This window comes from Lepidochelys kempii, chromosome 3 (genome assembly GCF_965140265.1).
Source record: "Lepidochelys kempii isolate rLepKem1 chromosome 3, rLepKem1.hap2, whole genome shotgun sequence".
NCBI lineage: Eukaryota > Metazoa > Chordata > Testudines > Cheloniidae > Lepidochelys > Lepidochelys kempii.
This window is the reverse complement of record NC_133258.1, coordinates 207195956-207211134: the sequence shown is the minus strand read 5'-3', so window position 1 is coordinate 207211134 and position 15179 is coordinate 207195956. Positions and strand designations below refer to the sequence as shown.

Below are 15179 nucleotides of genomic sequence, written 5' to 3'. Positions count from 1 at the left end.
CTCGGGGGGGCACCGTTGGGATGCGGGGAGCGTAGGGAGGCTGCCTGCTGTGGAGAAAGCAGGCAGCCAAACAACATAAAAGTGGAGCATTGCTCAACTTTAAACAAGCATGTTCCCTAACTGATCAGCAATGTAACAACGAAACAACGTTAACCGGGACGACTTTAAATGAGGAGTTCCTGTATTTGTATATTACGTGTGTGTGTGTGTGTAAAAATGTCACGCAAGTAATTTTATTTTGAAATATAATATGCATAAGAGCCTATTAACATACAGAAAGCAGCAAGATAGACTATATAAATTACCTGATGTAAAGAAAACCTCAGCAACCAGTTTCAAGAAATAGGTTGTACATAAATCGGAAGAATTAGGCATGAAGCCTTGACATTTATTTAAAAGAGGCAACAAACACTATCGTAACTTCTACCCCCTTACAAACAATTACAGTGTTATATTGAGTGTAAGATCTTATGGACAAACTTTCATCACGATGGCACGACCATTAAAATGAGGATCGAGAGAGACAGAATTCTGTAAAATTTTTCAGCACCAATTGTCAAACTTGATTCCTCAGCCATTTCCAAATTAAAGCCAGAATCATTCCCTTCCCTATATAACAGTTGTATGGGAGCAGCATAAATATACAAATAGTGTAACTGGTACAATTCCAAAGTTGTATGTCAGAAGAGCTCCAGCAGCATGTAATAAATTTAATACTTTCATGCTGGAAAAGGAAAAAAAGTAACATTCTTACCTTCAATGCCCTTGTTGCATCAGAAGGATTTAATAGGATTTAAGACAGTGCAAGAGAGTCAGGAAAAATTATTTGGAATTAAGATGATGTTTCCAACACACATGGACTAGAAACTAAGTTGCAACTCTGCAAAGCCTGGAGAATCGTGTTAAGATGAAATTAAGATATTAAACAAGGCTTTGGAAATGGATCTGTGGCATCTGTCATTCATTTCTAGTGATACCAGAAGTGATCAACTGAAGTTATTGTGAAATGAGAGTATACCAGACAATCAACTAATTACACAAGTACATTTAAAATTCCAACAACTACAGATATTTGCAAAAATACAGCCATTCCCATCAAGTCACAAAACTTAAGTTTACACATATTACGAATAGAGATTAGCAAGATTTTTTTCAGGGAAGGAATATCCAATATTGCACTCCCTGTATCAGAACACTTGCAGCATTATATACATTAGAACTGAAACCATTTAAAGTTACTGAAGCTTTAGAACGCATGATAGAGAAGATATTTATCTCAGAGAATATAAATACTACTCTTTCACATATTGTATTCTTCTGTGCAGGGAAGATTTGTAAATTGCTTAAGACCTTTCCTCTACGCAAAAGGAAATTTTCAGGTGAGTTTTCCTAAAAGTTATCTTACAAAAAGAAAATTAACAGTACAAAAGCATTATGTGTCTACCCTAACCAAGACAGAGATATGGTAACCTATGTCTACAAATATTGTAAACTGTTTCCTTTGACAACATGATAGAACTGTTTATGGATAGTATTATGCAGCTCCACCTTTTATAGCACCATTCACACGAATATAAGCCAACTCTGTCTCCTTTAATTTTACATTAACTACTTACAGCAAGCAGGAATTCTCCACAAACAATTGATTCTTGTACCTTTCCCACACACCCCCACCCCACAGCTTGGAGACTCGCCTCGCTGAAATCAGAGTCACCAGGAAAGCTACCTTCTATGATAGGTGAGATAGGGAGCACAAGGCCAAAGGCTCGAAGTGTGGGCTTATGAGCCTGCTACAGCGCTTCCCCGGAGCTTGGGCCCGAGATCCCAACGTGGGTGAAGAGTTGCCTGGCATGGGACCGTGCTCACACCCAGTCTTATTCTTTCCCTTGTGGGAGGTTGGAGACTGGCCTCATCCCGCCTTCTTGGGCTTCTTAGTGGGAGCCATGGCTGGGGACTGGTGCTGGCTAGTGGATGGTCCCGGTGGGGCGCTGCGCACCAAGGTCACAGTACTCGGCGCCAAGTCGGAGCGTTGCTCCGGTGCCGGGGTGAGGGTCGACTCCATAAGGAGCGCTCTTAGATGAATATCACACTCCTTTTAGTTCTTGGCTTGAAGGACTTGCAAATTTTGCACTTCTCCCTAATTCGTCCTTCGCCCAAGCAACGCAGACAACTGTTATGTGGATCACTAACGGGCATGGGCCTCTTGCAGCAATCACAGAGCTTAGAGCCTAGGGATCAGGGCACGCCCTGATCAGAGGCAAAGTCCTGTTCAGGACCTACAAAGTCTCTAACTATAGCTAAGGGAGTTATAAACACTAATAAAAAACTACACACAGTATAAACAGGCGATAACTAGTTTGTAAGAACAAGCACCTACAGCACTAACTGAAACAGCAACAGTTCCAGCACCGTCACTGGCGGCAAGAAGGAACCGAGGATGGGGGGAACTGGCGGCATCCTATATGCTGCGGAATGTGCACGCCACTCCAGGGGGCACCGGAGCTGGTCCCCTACAGATACTGCTGAGGGAAAAACTTCCAGCACCAGCGCATGTGACAAGCACACACACCTACGCTGAATGGACATAAGCAATCACTCGAAGAAAAATGGATAATATTTGTATATTCCTGATGTACTGTCCATCAGATTTCAATTCTCTTCAGTTTTTTTTAAATCATGTGATAACTGTAATGCACCTGTGCTTTGAACTATAACGGTCACGGTGTAAAAGTTATTTTTTTTGCTCATCTATATATTCAACAAGAAATCGCAAGAAATTCTTTTCAACAGCAAAATCACACAGAAGTCAAACTGGCAGATGGATGTTTAAAACCAAAGCACATGTATTCCATAAAAGATGCAATAAAGCCTCAAGACATTGCTAGTGTCAATTTGCTTAAATGCTCTATGAAAACTATGGAAAATAAATGCTCATCATGTAAAGTATCACTTGAACTAGTTGACATCTGTGGCTAAAAGAAGATATATGAACATGAAACACTTTCTGACAATCTGATTTCTCATTACTGAGACTAATTTGTCTGCAACGATTGTAATCTTGGACTCTAATTTGTGTAATATAATCTTTTATACTTCAGAGAATTCAGTGTTCTTTACGGTTAAGTGTATATAAAAATGCTGGGTCTTCATTCAGTTTCATGTTTTAATAAAGAAACTGTCTGATGTAACTCTCCCTCCCCCCTCCTCCCCGCAATTTGAGTTATAATATTGTCACGTATAACCAAAATTATAAGCAACTCAAATCTTTTGACACAGAGCTTCCAGAACACAGAATGTTGTTGTCAACCAGGAGACAGGAAGGATTTTTTTTCTGAGTGTAATTTTTTCCCAACCCTCTTAAAAATTTCCTCTAAAGTAAAATTTAATTTTGGGAGAAACAACTTAAGCAAAATATTCTATTAGTTAAAGATTACTGTTTAATAAAAATGTCTGATTTGTTAAATCAAGAGACTTCGCCCATTTATTTTGTACTGTTCAGATACAGTATTTTAAAATGATAAGATCTTTACAATTCAACCACTGATAGTCCATCACATCACACAAAACACCCAGGAAAAAAACAGATTAATGGAAATGACTCAACTGTAACCTAAATTCTTCAAGATGAACGCTGCACGTTCCCACTTATGGCATACACTAACAGTGTGGTCTGGATGCATTGACAATACATCTCAGAATCCAAGCTGCATCATCAGTACCTCCTATGAGCGAGAATGTGCAGAGGCTACTCAAAGGAACAAAAAAAGTTAAGGGTGAAATAATTTCACTGGAATCCCTATCTCACCCAGAAACCAGAGTAACAATTACTTTACAAAATCTCATCAACTTTAGAAAACTCCATATATATATGTATTTTTTCCAGATTTTCCAGTTAAGAGATGCAGCCATATTTTCACTGATCATTACCCTGTCTTACACTGTTCACCCAGGCTTAGCTTTATTCCTAAAATATAAGCAAAATAAGTAGGAAGTAAAACTCCTTTTTCTATTTGAGGGATCCATTTTCAATACACCAAAACAATATCATTACAGTATTACTCATTATAAAAAAAAACCCAGATGTTAGTTGCTACACAATATAGATAAAAATATGGACTAGTATTCATTACATACACGAATCTACAATGGCATAGAATTTACATTTCATTACATCAGATTCATCGTTCCATTTCTATTATTAAAAAATTCTGTTAGTCTACTAACATGCCTTACTGAGAATATAGATAGCTCTTATATAACTAAAATTGAGAACGGCTAATATGAAACAAAACATTTTACATGAGCAATATAATTTTTTACTTACCTTTAAAAGTTCAAAATAGTGAAGACAGTGATAAACGGGAGCAAGCAGCAGCCTTGGTAGAACATATTGAACAGCTTCTTTAAAACCTTCTCCTATTGACTGGAAACAAAAATGGTCTTAATCTTAAAACAAAAGATGTTTTGTAACACAATGGTATATTCTTAAAAACATTTAAAAAAAGATATTGTACCTGTAAATAGAATGCTGCTCCAGGCTTTGATAACTGACCAAGAAAGTGATCATGAAAAGCAGGTCGCAAAATATCTTGAGCGTATGATTCATACGGATCAAATGCCAGTTCCTAAGAAGGAATACAAAGTAATTTTTTTAAATGGGTTAGTATCAAAGCTTCATGTTATTGGTAAAAATATGAAGTATATTACATAGGAGAAAACTTTATATATACTTTTATCAGTAAGCACATTTATAAAGATTTAGGCCCCAATTCTGAGAAGATTTAAGCATATGCTTAACGTCATGCATTGTTAGTTATCAGTGTGAAAAGTTAAACTCATGCTCAAGTCTTTGCAGAAACAGGGTCTCAGACACTCCCATTTTGATTTCAGTCTCCAAAGGTCAAGTTTGATACTTCTAAACCTTGAAGCTCTTGTTCATTTCATTTCTGCCAGTACCTTGTCCCTCCACCTGCATGTACTGAAAATAAGGAGGAATTATGATAGTTGGGGGCTACACTTCTCTTATATAGTCTCTGGACCTGAAAATTTGGCGGCATGAGGGGATGCTCATGCAGCCCCGAATGGTCAAAGCCCTTCAAAAATGTCCCAAAGACCTGCGCAACCAGGGGGCAATCCGTTAGCGGGGAACCCCTCCTCCAAAAACTGCCAAAACACACTTCGCAATTATGAGTGGAAGATACCCATAGTGAAACTGCTCCCACAGCCTTTTTGTGACTCAAACTAGTCTATAGTCTCAGAATCAAAGGTAGGTCAGTACGGTAAATCTTGAGAGCCTGGGAAAATCTGCCCTGTGATGACTGTTTCTTTGAAGAAGGTAGATGTCAATGTAGCCAGCCAAGACAGCTGAAACAAAGATGTACTGAACTACCAAAAAACATTTATTCTTTTTTTAAAATTACTCCAGTTATCTAGGACATACAAGGCGTATAACAAAAATAAAATATATATTATAAAAACAAACTTTAATGTTCTTACTTACCTCTGCTAGGTCTTCAAAACAACTGCCTACTAACGGGTGGGGACTGCCTTCATCTGTCATTTCTACGGTGTCCTCAATGTGGCCCAGTAGCTTCACGCTAAGTTCATGAATATCTGATATACGACTAAATATATTTTCCACATCCTGAAGGAAGAAATGGAATAATCAGACAATAAATATCCATGGTGAATAAGAGAGAGAAATTAAATCCATAAGACAAAATATATAGCACACAAAGCAAGCTACTTAATCAGTTATAATATTGAACAAACACTGATTAGTTTCTCAGCTAAAGCAAGGTTATAAATATTGTAGGTAACTGACAGGTGATTAATTACTGACTCCTGTTTGGAAGAAAAATAATGGGAGAAGAAACAGAGAACTTAAGTATTTAACAAATATGGCTATTTCTTTCATAGAATCAAACTCTTTAGTGCTTCCCACAAGTGTTGCCTTTTGGTTTCCATTTCAAATTTGAGTCAAAAATAGTAATAACCCAAATGTTAACCCTATGCAGTATACACAGTATTACACACAAATCAGACCACCATTCAATTGCCCAATTTGTGTTCTGAACCCACTAGTGAAACCTAACGTCTAGCAAGGAAGAAAGATGAACCTGGTGGAAGAGGTGAGCCAAACTTTTCAGCTTGGTTACTCTTAATCCAGTTTTCAGCAGCTCAGGATCTACTGCACATACCCAACTTTGTACACTATGAGTAAAATCCTGGCCCCAGTGAAGTCAATGGCAGAACTGCCACTGACTTCAGTGAAGCCAGAATTTCACCCTACAGCTTCACCTATAGAAAGAATGGCTGGAGGAAAGGTTTGGCAGAATCAGAAAGACAGTTCAACTACATGGAGCTCTAGCATTCAGAGAGAGATCTCATGTAGCTAAGAAAGTGCATGACACTGACAGGAAAACAGACATTCCAATTCCCATGCCATGCCAGACTACTGGCCTATGTTAAACAATATTGCAAAAAACAGGCAGCACTTCTTGTTCAAAAAATTGCAAACTCGGCACACCTCCTAAATTTCTATCCAGTAATGCACTTAGCCAATTACGCAATTTTATTTAATTATGCAATGCCAAACAAAGAGGAAGAACATCCTTCCGGTTCCTCAAACATGGTCAGTTTATGACCTGAAGCATAAGTTTTAATCATCCTCAATGGTCTTAAAATCTTTGCATTTATGTAGGATTTTCATAAGAGGCTCTTTTAAAAAAGTGTTTTACAAACACTTTCCCCTTCTACTTACAAAGATCAATAAATATTTTTTTTCTTTCCCACACACACTATATATATATATATATATATATTAAAAAAAAAGGAACCTGAGGCACAAAGGTTAAGTTACTTGCAGAACGTCTCACAACCCAGTGGCAGAGTAAGTGACACAGGGATCCCAATTCTAAGCCCTTTAATATTTCCACAATACTGCCTGTGTTTATATTTTCAAGGCACTTCAGTACTACATAGTGACAGGCAGAAACAGAAGACAGGCATGATAGACTAGGGCATTCAAACAATTTGGATCTTAATGTGCACTTCAGTGTTGTTGGTTATAATTGTAATACAATCTAATATAAAATGCAGTTTATATGGTAGCTGTACAAGTGGGTTGAGAAATGGTATAGGAGAAACTTACTTCAACTCCCATAACGTCAGTAAAATAGTTCCCAGTGCACTAAATTGACTTTCTAGGATGCCAGAGAAGTGCAAGGGGAATATAATGCTAAATGGTATAGGACACTCAGCCCACTCTGCTCTACAATTCTATATTCTGGATTCTAGACTTCTGGGCTGGGAGGGAGGAAAACATCCCCCTAATCCCTCATCATTTATTTCAGGATGAGCTATAATAAATTCCCATGCTGCCTATCCCCCTTTTCCTGCGTCTCCTTTCTTACCTCCATTTCAATCCTTACACCATGTGTGCATACACACACCCCTTTTCTCAGCCTGTTCTTTCAGAGTTGCCTTTGTAGAGCGAGAGGCAGCATCAACATAAGAACATCTGCTATTGTATTTTGTTTGTTCATCAACAGTTCTGGGCTGGAGCGACAAGTGTCGAGAAACAGATGGCTTTCTGATAGTTCTTCCTATACTATAGGAATGTGATGCCGGACAAAAGTTAGGTCCCAGAAATTCTCACCTATATTAATGCAAACGTAAGCTTGATATGCATTAGTTGTAACATCTATATAATACTTACATGAGCTGAAAACAATTTGGAGTTGGAGACAAAAGGCTCTCTAAAAACTTTTATAATGAGATTTAGTTCCCGTATGTACTGTCGAACCTCTGCCATAAATGACTTGACTAGATCATAATAGGTTTGTTCCCCTGAAGTGGAGGGCTCCTCATCAGATAAAGTTAATGTACTTATATCTTCTACATCTTGATGGAACATATCCATCAACACCTGTGTAAATGAAATTGGAGAAAGTAAGTGGTTTCTTTAAATATACACAAAAATTTGATACAAAAGTTACCAGTGGGAAGGGAAATAAATTGTTATAAAAGATATAGTTGAATACTATTAATGGAAGGCTTTGTATGTTGCCTTGAGGTTGGTTAAATATATCTGGTAAAAAGGAAATTGAATTAAGAAAAAATAATTAAAAAAAACCAGCTAGGTATCATCCTAATTCTAACTCAGAGCTACAGGAAAGAACTGACTGGTAGTTTGGACTGTTCTACACTTTATAGCCCATACGGAAGGGGGGCAGCAGGGTCATGCACATACGGCACACACACCTACAAGTGGGATTCACAAGGACAAATGCTTGGAAATATGCAGTTCGGTTAATGGGCCTGTCCTCCATATGGGGTAGGGGTATGGAGGAAGCAGAAAGAAGGAAATATAGCTTATATTTGAGACTGATCCTACTTAAGATGCTTATGGACAGAAGGTAAGGATTACATTACATAAAGGGGCAGCCTACAAGCACCATGAAGGTACTTGAGGGAATACTGTACTAATGCATATCTATGACAGAGCATAGGCAAGTGTTGACATCTTCATGTCATCTCAGAGTTAACTGATAAGGCCGGGCTAAGTCTGGGAACGCGGTATGGGCCATGTCTGTGTTTGATGTGGTGAATAAGGCAGAGCCACAGAAGTCTCCCTCTAGCAGGTTGTTGCTTTGGGGCAAATACCAACAAGCAGCATGTTTGCTTCAGAGCCCTTCAGAAACCTGGGAGGTTTCTACTCTTTATGCATGGGGTTGTTGCAACTCTTCAGAAGTGTGACTGTAGTGTACTAAGAAAAGGAGGACTTGTGGCACCTTAGAGACTAACCAATTTATTTGAGCATAAGCTTTCATGAGCTACAGCTCACTTCATCGGATGCATAAAGTGGAAAATACAGTGAGGAGATTTATATACACAAATGTAGTGTACTAGGCACCCTTACATCCAAACCCTGTAAAGGCCAGTTTCTTGGCCAATGCATTTTGCTAGTCCCACCAACAGCTGAAGGAGGCAGATTAGGAGAAAGAATCGAAGGAATCAGCATCGTTACCACAATCATATGGCAGGTACCCAAGCTTCTGATGAACATCCACATACAGACATGTATCTACCAGCAATGGTGATGCAGACAGCTGCCCTATACTATTAAGCCCTGGTCTGGTCAACATAAGACAGCTTTTGTCAACCTAATTATGTTAGAGTACACACCACAGCCTTGCTCCCACCAATGTAAGTGCCCTACTACCCCGCGATAATAACTCCACCTCCATGAGAGGCATAGGGCTTATGTTGGTGTAGTTAGGGTGAGGCAATGTCTGTGTAAACACTGCAGGTTACTTACATTGGCTGTCATTCTTATCTATGTCAGGGCTCCATGCTGGAGCCATGAAATTGAGGAGAAAGAGTTCACAGTTTGGGCTGTCACTCCAGGTAGGGTGGGGGGGCTCCAGCTAGAGCCCAGCTGTCCCCCTGGGATTCTGGCTCCCCACAGGGCTGCTGCCCCAGATCCCTGCTTCCCACCGGGGGCCCAAGGTGGGCAGGGAAGCACATGCTCCCGGCAGGGAGCTGAGCAGATCTGAGAGCCTGGGCTCCAGCCCCACACTGCCAGTGGAAGTGCTCCTTATGAGGCTGTGCACCACCACCAGAAGGAGGGGGTGTGGACATGAACCACTGCAGTAATTACTGCAGTGGCGATAAGTCAACCTAACATAGGTCAACTTAAGTTTGTAGTATAGACATGCCCTAAGTGTCTTAATGGTTATTAAGGTCTCACAAGGTACTTCACTTTCCTTTAAAGCTAAGGAAGAAATGAATGGGGGAAGAGGGCACAGTCAATACAAGGCTGAAGCAAGATAGGGGACCAGTCACTAGAGCAACAACAAGAAATGAAAACCCCAATGAGCTGATTAACACGAGTAATGCCAACAACAGACAGGGTAAACACAGTGAGAAGGGGACACAAGAAAGGTTCCATGGACTTCAATGGAACTAGAGGCTCTGACCTCTTTTGAGGGACTGATTCCAAATTGTGTGGGGTTTTTTTGTTTTGGTTTTTTTGAAAGAGAAAAAATACAGATTATTTGCCCTCCAATGTGTCAAAAGATTGAGACTAGGTGCCCAAGGCAGCTAGAATGCAGCAACGCTTGAGTACAAGCCAAAGGAATTTGGCTTATCGACCAAACAGTCAGAAAGACAGTCTTCTGGACCACTGGGGTATGCTGGGGTTGCATGAAGTGTCCCAAATAAAACTTTGCACCATCAACCCCCAGGAATGCTCTACATTGAAGTCACTGTTGTCTCAAAACAGCAATAATTTTAGAAGTTCACGTACTGCTGGGGGGTTTCTAAAGGAAGAGACATCAAAATTCTACATTACAATACATTTAAGAACTAAGAATAATATTCAACATTAAGATTTTTAGACACCATTCAAGATCTGGTTTAAAATTTAATACTGCCCCCCCCCAAATTCCATTCATTTGACAAGTATGAATTATACCACCTACCTTATCAGCACACATTGCCACTTTAATGTCTTGTTTTGTAATTTCATAATGTCTTATATTTCGTACGTAATTCCCAACGAGCTTCAAGATATCTGCAGAAATGTATTCTAATACTGCTACTATGTAAACAGATACTTGGTGGTCAATTTTATAACCTAGAACTTCCTAAAAGTAAAAAAACAAAAAGTGCATCATTAAATGTGTTATACAACCAGTCAAATAACTAATTTATGTATTTTAGAATAAACTTATGAAATTATGTTTAATGACTATTGCACTAGACAGTCAACATCTGTCCATCATTAGTACTAGCAATACAAAAAATACTTCTTTCTATACGTATAATAAAAATAACAGTGGTATCACAGACAACACTGCATGGTTCATACCGACTTTGAAATGCTGACAGTGCTACCAAGCATTTATAACATGCAATACAGTTCTACTTGACACGATCTAAAAGCACTGAATTCTCTATTACTCAGCCAGAATAAAAGTATTGCAATTTTTAGCAGATAGGTATTTAGGGTTTTCTTTTTTTTTTTTTAAAACTGTTCCTAACCTTTCAAGATGTGTTGCACATGTACATTCCTCTCTTGATGTGCGTGCACCCCACGCAGACCACAAGAAATTTTTCCCTCAGTGGTACTCATTTGGCGGGGCTTGAGCACCCTCTGCTGGCACCAGTAAAGGGGTCCAGCTCACCCTGAGCCCCCTTAGTTCCTTCTATCCAGAAACTCCGATGCAGAGGGGTAGGAGGGCAAGTTATAGAATGCACATGTGCAACACATCTCATAGAACAAGAGATAGAAAAGGTTAATAACTGCTGTTTTTCTTCTTTGTGCATTCCATGTGCATTCCATTCTTGGTGAGTGTCAAGCAGTTAAATAGGCAGAGGGATCAGAGTTTATGTACACAGACTGCAGTACATCTCACCCAAATTTGGCATAATTTCTAAACTACTGGGTGATGGTATAATGGGAGGAGACAGTGTGCACCGATGACTCGGTTGCTGCTTTACAAATGTCCAGCATAGGGATCTGCGCTAGGAATGCCACTGAGGATGCTTGAGATCTTGTGAAGCTTGCCCAGTGGTGAAACACCTGTCAGATCATAACAAGTGCAGATACTTACAGTTATCTCAGATGAAATTCTCTGTGAAGAGACTGGAAGATCGTTCATTCTATCAACTATAGTCACGAACAGTTGGGTGGGTTTGGTCCTGTCTATGGATGTTAGATGAGCACTGGTTCTACAGTGTGTGTAGCAGTTGCTCATCCATATTTGCATGTGGTTTAAGGAAAATACAAGTAAGTAAATTGATTGATTGATATGAAACTACCGCAGAGAGAGAAAACTTGGATGGGGTATAAATGCACCTTGTCTTTAAAGACAACCAAGTACAATTCATTGGATGTGAGGGCACAGTTCGGAGACCTTTATGGCAGAAGCGATAGCAATTAGGAAAACCAGCCTTTAGCAGCACCAAAAGGTTGGAAAGCGGATATTGCTGCCAGGTGAAACTGGATAGAGGAAAATGCTAAACCTTGCTGTTTCAGGTGCAGCAGACAGGCGAATATATTTTGGCTGGATGAATGCATCAGTGAGACTACCATTTGACAAGCCCAGAGAGAGAACTGCTTCAATTTTGACAGGTAGAGGTGGAGGGCTGCTACTTAAGACCTGGTGAACTTGCTCTCAGCAAGCCTGCTCTTTGGGATTTAACCATGAAGCTTCCAGGCTGTTAAATGAAGAGATAGCTGTTTCAGTCAAACCTGCTATCTGTGGTCCTGAGAGATCAAACTGGGGTGCAACAGGAAGGAGATTGAAGTTGCCAATTAAAAGGACCAGTAGAGTCAAGAAGTGGGGCTGGCAGGGCCATGCTGGAGCTAATAAAATAACCCAGGCGTGACCCCACTTGATCTTTAGCAACACTCTGTATAGGAGCAGGACTAGGGGGAATGCAAAGTAAACCTTTTCTACCCAGAGTAGCAGGAAGGCATCCGTGATAAAGCCCGGACTGTGGCCTTGCAGGGAGTTGAATTGGTGACATTTTCTGATATACTTGTTTGCAAATAGACCTATCTGGGGAGTCCCCCACTGCTGGAAAATGCACTGGTTACATCACTCATGGTGACTGAAAAATGACCTGCTCAGGTGATCTGCTAGTTCATTCCACACCCCTGGAAGGTAAGAGGACCACAGGTTGACTGGGCTATGCAAAATTCCCCCAAGTGAACTGCTTCTGACAAAGGAGGGACTAGCGATCCCATGCCTGTTGAGGTAAAGCACTGCTGAGGTGTTGTCTGTAAGAACAACAGATTTCTCCCTGATATGAGGTAGGACAGCCTGACAGGCAAGACAAATAGCCCTGAGCTCTCAGATGTTGCTATGAAGAGCAAGCTCCCTCAGGGACCAAAGACCCTGAATTCGGAGGGGCCCCAGGTGGACTCTCCACCTTAGAGCTACGTCCGAGATCAAAGTCATTGATGGTTGAGGGTTGATGACAGGAACGTTTGGACAAACACAGAGGATCCAACCACAATTGAACGAAATGAGAACATGCAAAAGTACCATGGTCACAGTGTTCAGATGAAGATAGGCTGGTAAGTACACTGAGGCCAGGCATATCTGGAGGGGCCTAAGGTGCAGCCTTGCGTGTTGTACATGGCCTTGTGCAGTTTCAGGCTGCTGAGATCAGATGAATTTTGAGGTCTGTCACGAGAGATCGAACAGATTGGAATCAAGACTCTGGGAGGAACACTCTGCCTGGGTAGAATCCAACACAGCCCATGTAAACTCTATCCTCTGTACTGGGCAAAGGATAGACTTGTCTCCAGTAATCAGTAGGCCTAAGGCCTTGAAGGCTAACTATGAGTTGAACACTGGATATAACCTGAGCTTTGGACCTGCCCTTGACTAGTCAGTCATCCAGGTAAGGGTAGACCTGCACTCCTAATCTCTTGAGGAACGCTGCTAACACGGCCCATACGTTTTGTGAATACCAGAGCTGCAGACAGGCAAAGCAGAAGCACCAGGAAGTGGTAATGCAAGTGCTTTACTACAAATATGAGGAACTTTATGTGCCCTTGATATATCGACAAATAAAAGTGGGCATCTCTTAAATTGCGGGAGGCATACCAGTCTCTAGGATCCAGAGGGAGAATAATGGATGCTGGATAACCATGTAAAACTTCTTTTTGAGATGGTTGTTGAGCTGATGCAGGTCTAAAATAGGTCTGAGATCTTCCTTGGCTTTCGGGACTAGTAAACAATGGGAGTGGAAACCCTTCCCTCTTAAATTTGTGGAATCTCCTCTATGGCTCCCATTTGAAGGGCAGATTAAACTTCCTGCACTAGACGCTATTTGTGAGAGGGGTCCTTGAAGAGGGACAGGAAGGGAGGGAGGTTGGGATGCAGGGGCAGAAAAACTGGAGGGTGTATCCCTCTTCTACAGTGCTCAATACCTAACAGTCCATAGTGATAGGAGACGAAGCACTGAGGAAATAGGAAAGGCAGTTTGCAAACATGAAAAACAGGGCCTCGAATCCTTGCAACTGGTGCAATGTCCTTGAACATCCCATCCAAATGCCTCCTTAGAAACTCCTGGTGGGGGGTCTAGGTGGGGCAGGCATTAATGCAGAGGTAGAAGGAAGAGGTGGTCTACTCCTATAACCTCTACTTTTCTTTCTCTGCAGATCCCGTTGGACAGCTGGAGCAGAATACCGGAGAGGTTGCTGTAGCCTGAAGTACTTCCTGGAAGTAGCCAGGGTGTACAACCAAAGGGACTTCAGGGTTGCCTTTGAGTCCTTTAACCCATGAAGCTTAGTGTCAGTCTACTCTAAAAAGAGCAAGGATCCCTCAAACAGAAGGTCCTGCACAGTCTGTTGGACCTCCCGTGGGAGCTCAGAGGACTGCAACCAGTAGCTCCTACTCACAGCTACTGCTGAAACCCTGGATCTGGCAGCTGAGTCAGCCCCATCCAGAGCAGCTTGCAGCAAAGCCCTCACCATCAATTTCGCCCTCACCCATCAGCGAGAAGAACTCCTGCCTAGCATCTTCTAGGAGTGTGTCTTTAAATTTCAGCATGGAGTCCCATATGTTAAAGTCATACCTGGCCAAAAGTGCATGCTGGTTTGCAATCCTGAACTGCAACCCCTTGAATAAACTTTCCTACCAAACAGGTTTAACTTTTTTTTTTTAGTCTTTTGATTTTGGGGCAGTGCTGTGATGCCCCTGCCTTTCCCTCTCATTGGCAGCAGATACTACAAGGGAGGAAGGAGTAGAGGAACTCAACCTGGGGTGGGTACAAAATACTTGTGCTCGGCCCTTTTTGAAATGTGTGTGTGGGGGTCGGGGGAAGGGATGCAGGAGTCTGCCACAGCCTCTTAACTGGGTCCATAATGGCCTCACAGAGGCAGGGCCACACTCTGAAAGGACCTGCAGTGGCTAAAATTTCAACCAGGAGGTTTGAGGATTCTTTCACTTCCTCCACCTGTATGCCCAGACTTAAGGCAACCCTCTAACAATTCTTGGTGTGCCTTATAGTCATCTGAGGGAGGTGACATGCCTCCTCCTGAGACTGGCTCATCAAAAAGGTGGAAAGAGGTGGCCAGCACTAGATGAGAATGCTCTTCCTTTCTTTCTTGACCTGTAGGGTCCTGTTGAGCCAGGTCTTGATACCAGATACCG

At 41.3% G+C, this 15179-nt stretch overlaps 1 protein-coding gene across 3 annotated transcripts in view; it reads right to left on the bottom strand.

Annotated features, from left to right (window-relative positions):
• SOS1 (SOS Ras/Rac guanine nucleotide exchange factor 1) overlaps positions 1 to 15179 on the bottom strand; it is a 93242-nt gene that overhangs the window by 53069 nt on the left and 24994 nt on the right. For all 3 annotated transcript variants that reach the window (XM_073339808.1, XM_073339811.1, XM_073339809.1), the window contains 5 exons: positions 10488 to 10652; positions 7721 to 7930; positions 5501 to 5644; positions 4515 to 4625; positions 4325 to 4423 (listed from right to left, as the gene is read on the bottom strand). In XM_073339808.1, the coding sequence (XP_073195909.1) occupies positions 4325 to 4423; positions 4515 to 4625; positions 5501 to 5644; positions 7721 to 7930; positions 10488 to 10652 (729 nt within the window). The remainder of the gene's footprint in view (positions 1 to 4324; positions 4424 to 4514; positions 4626 to 5500; positions 5645 to 7720; positions 7931 to 10487; positions 10653 to 15179) is intronic.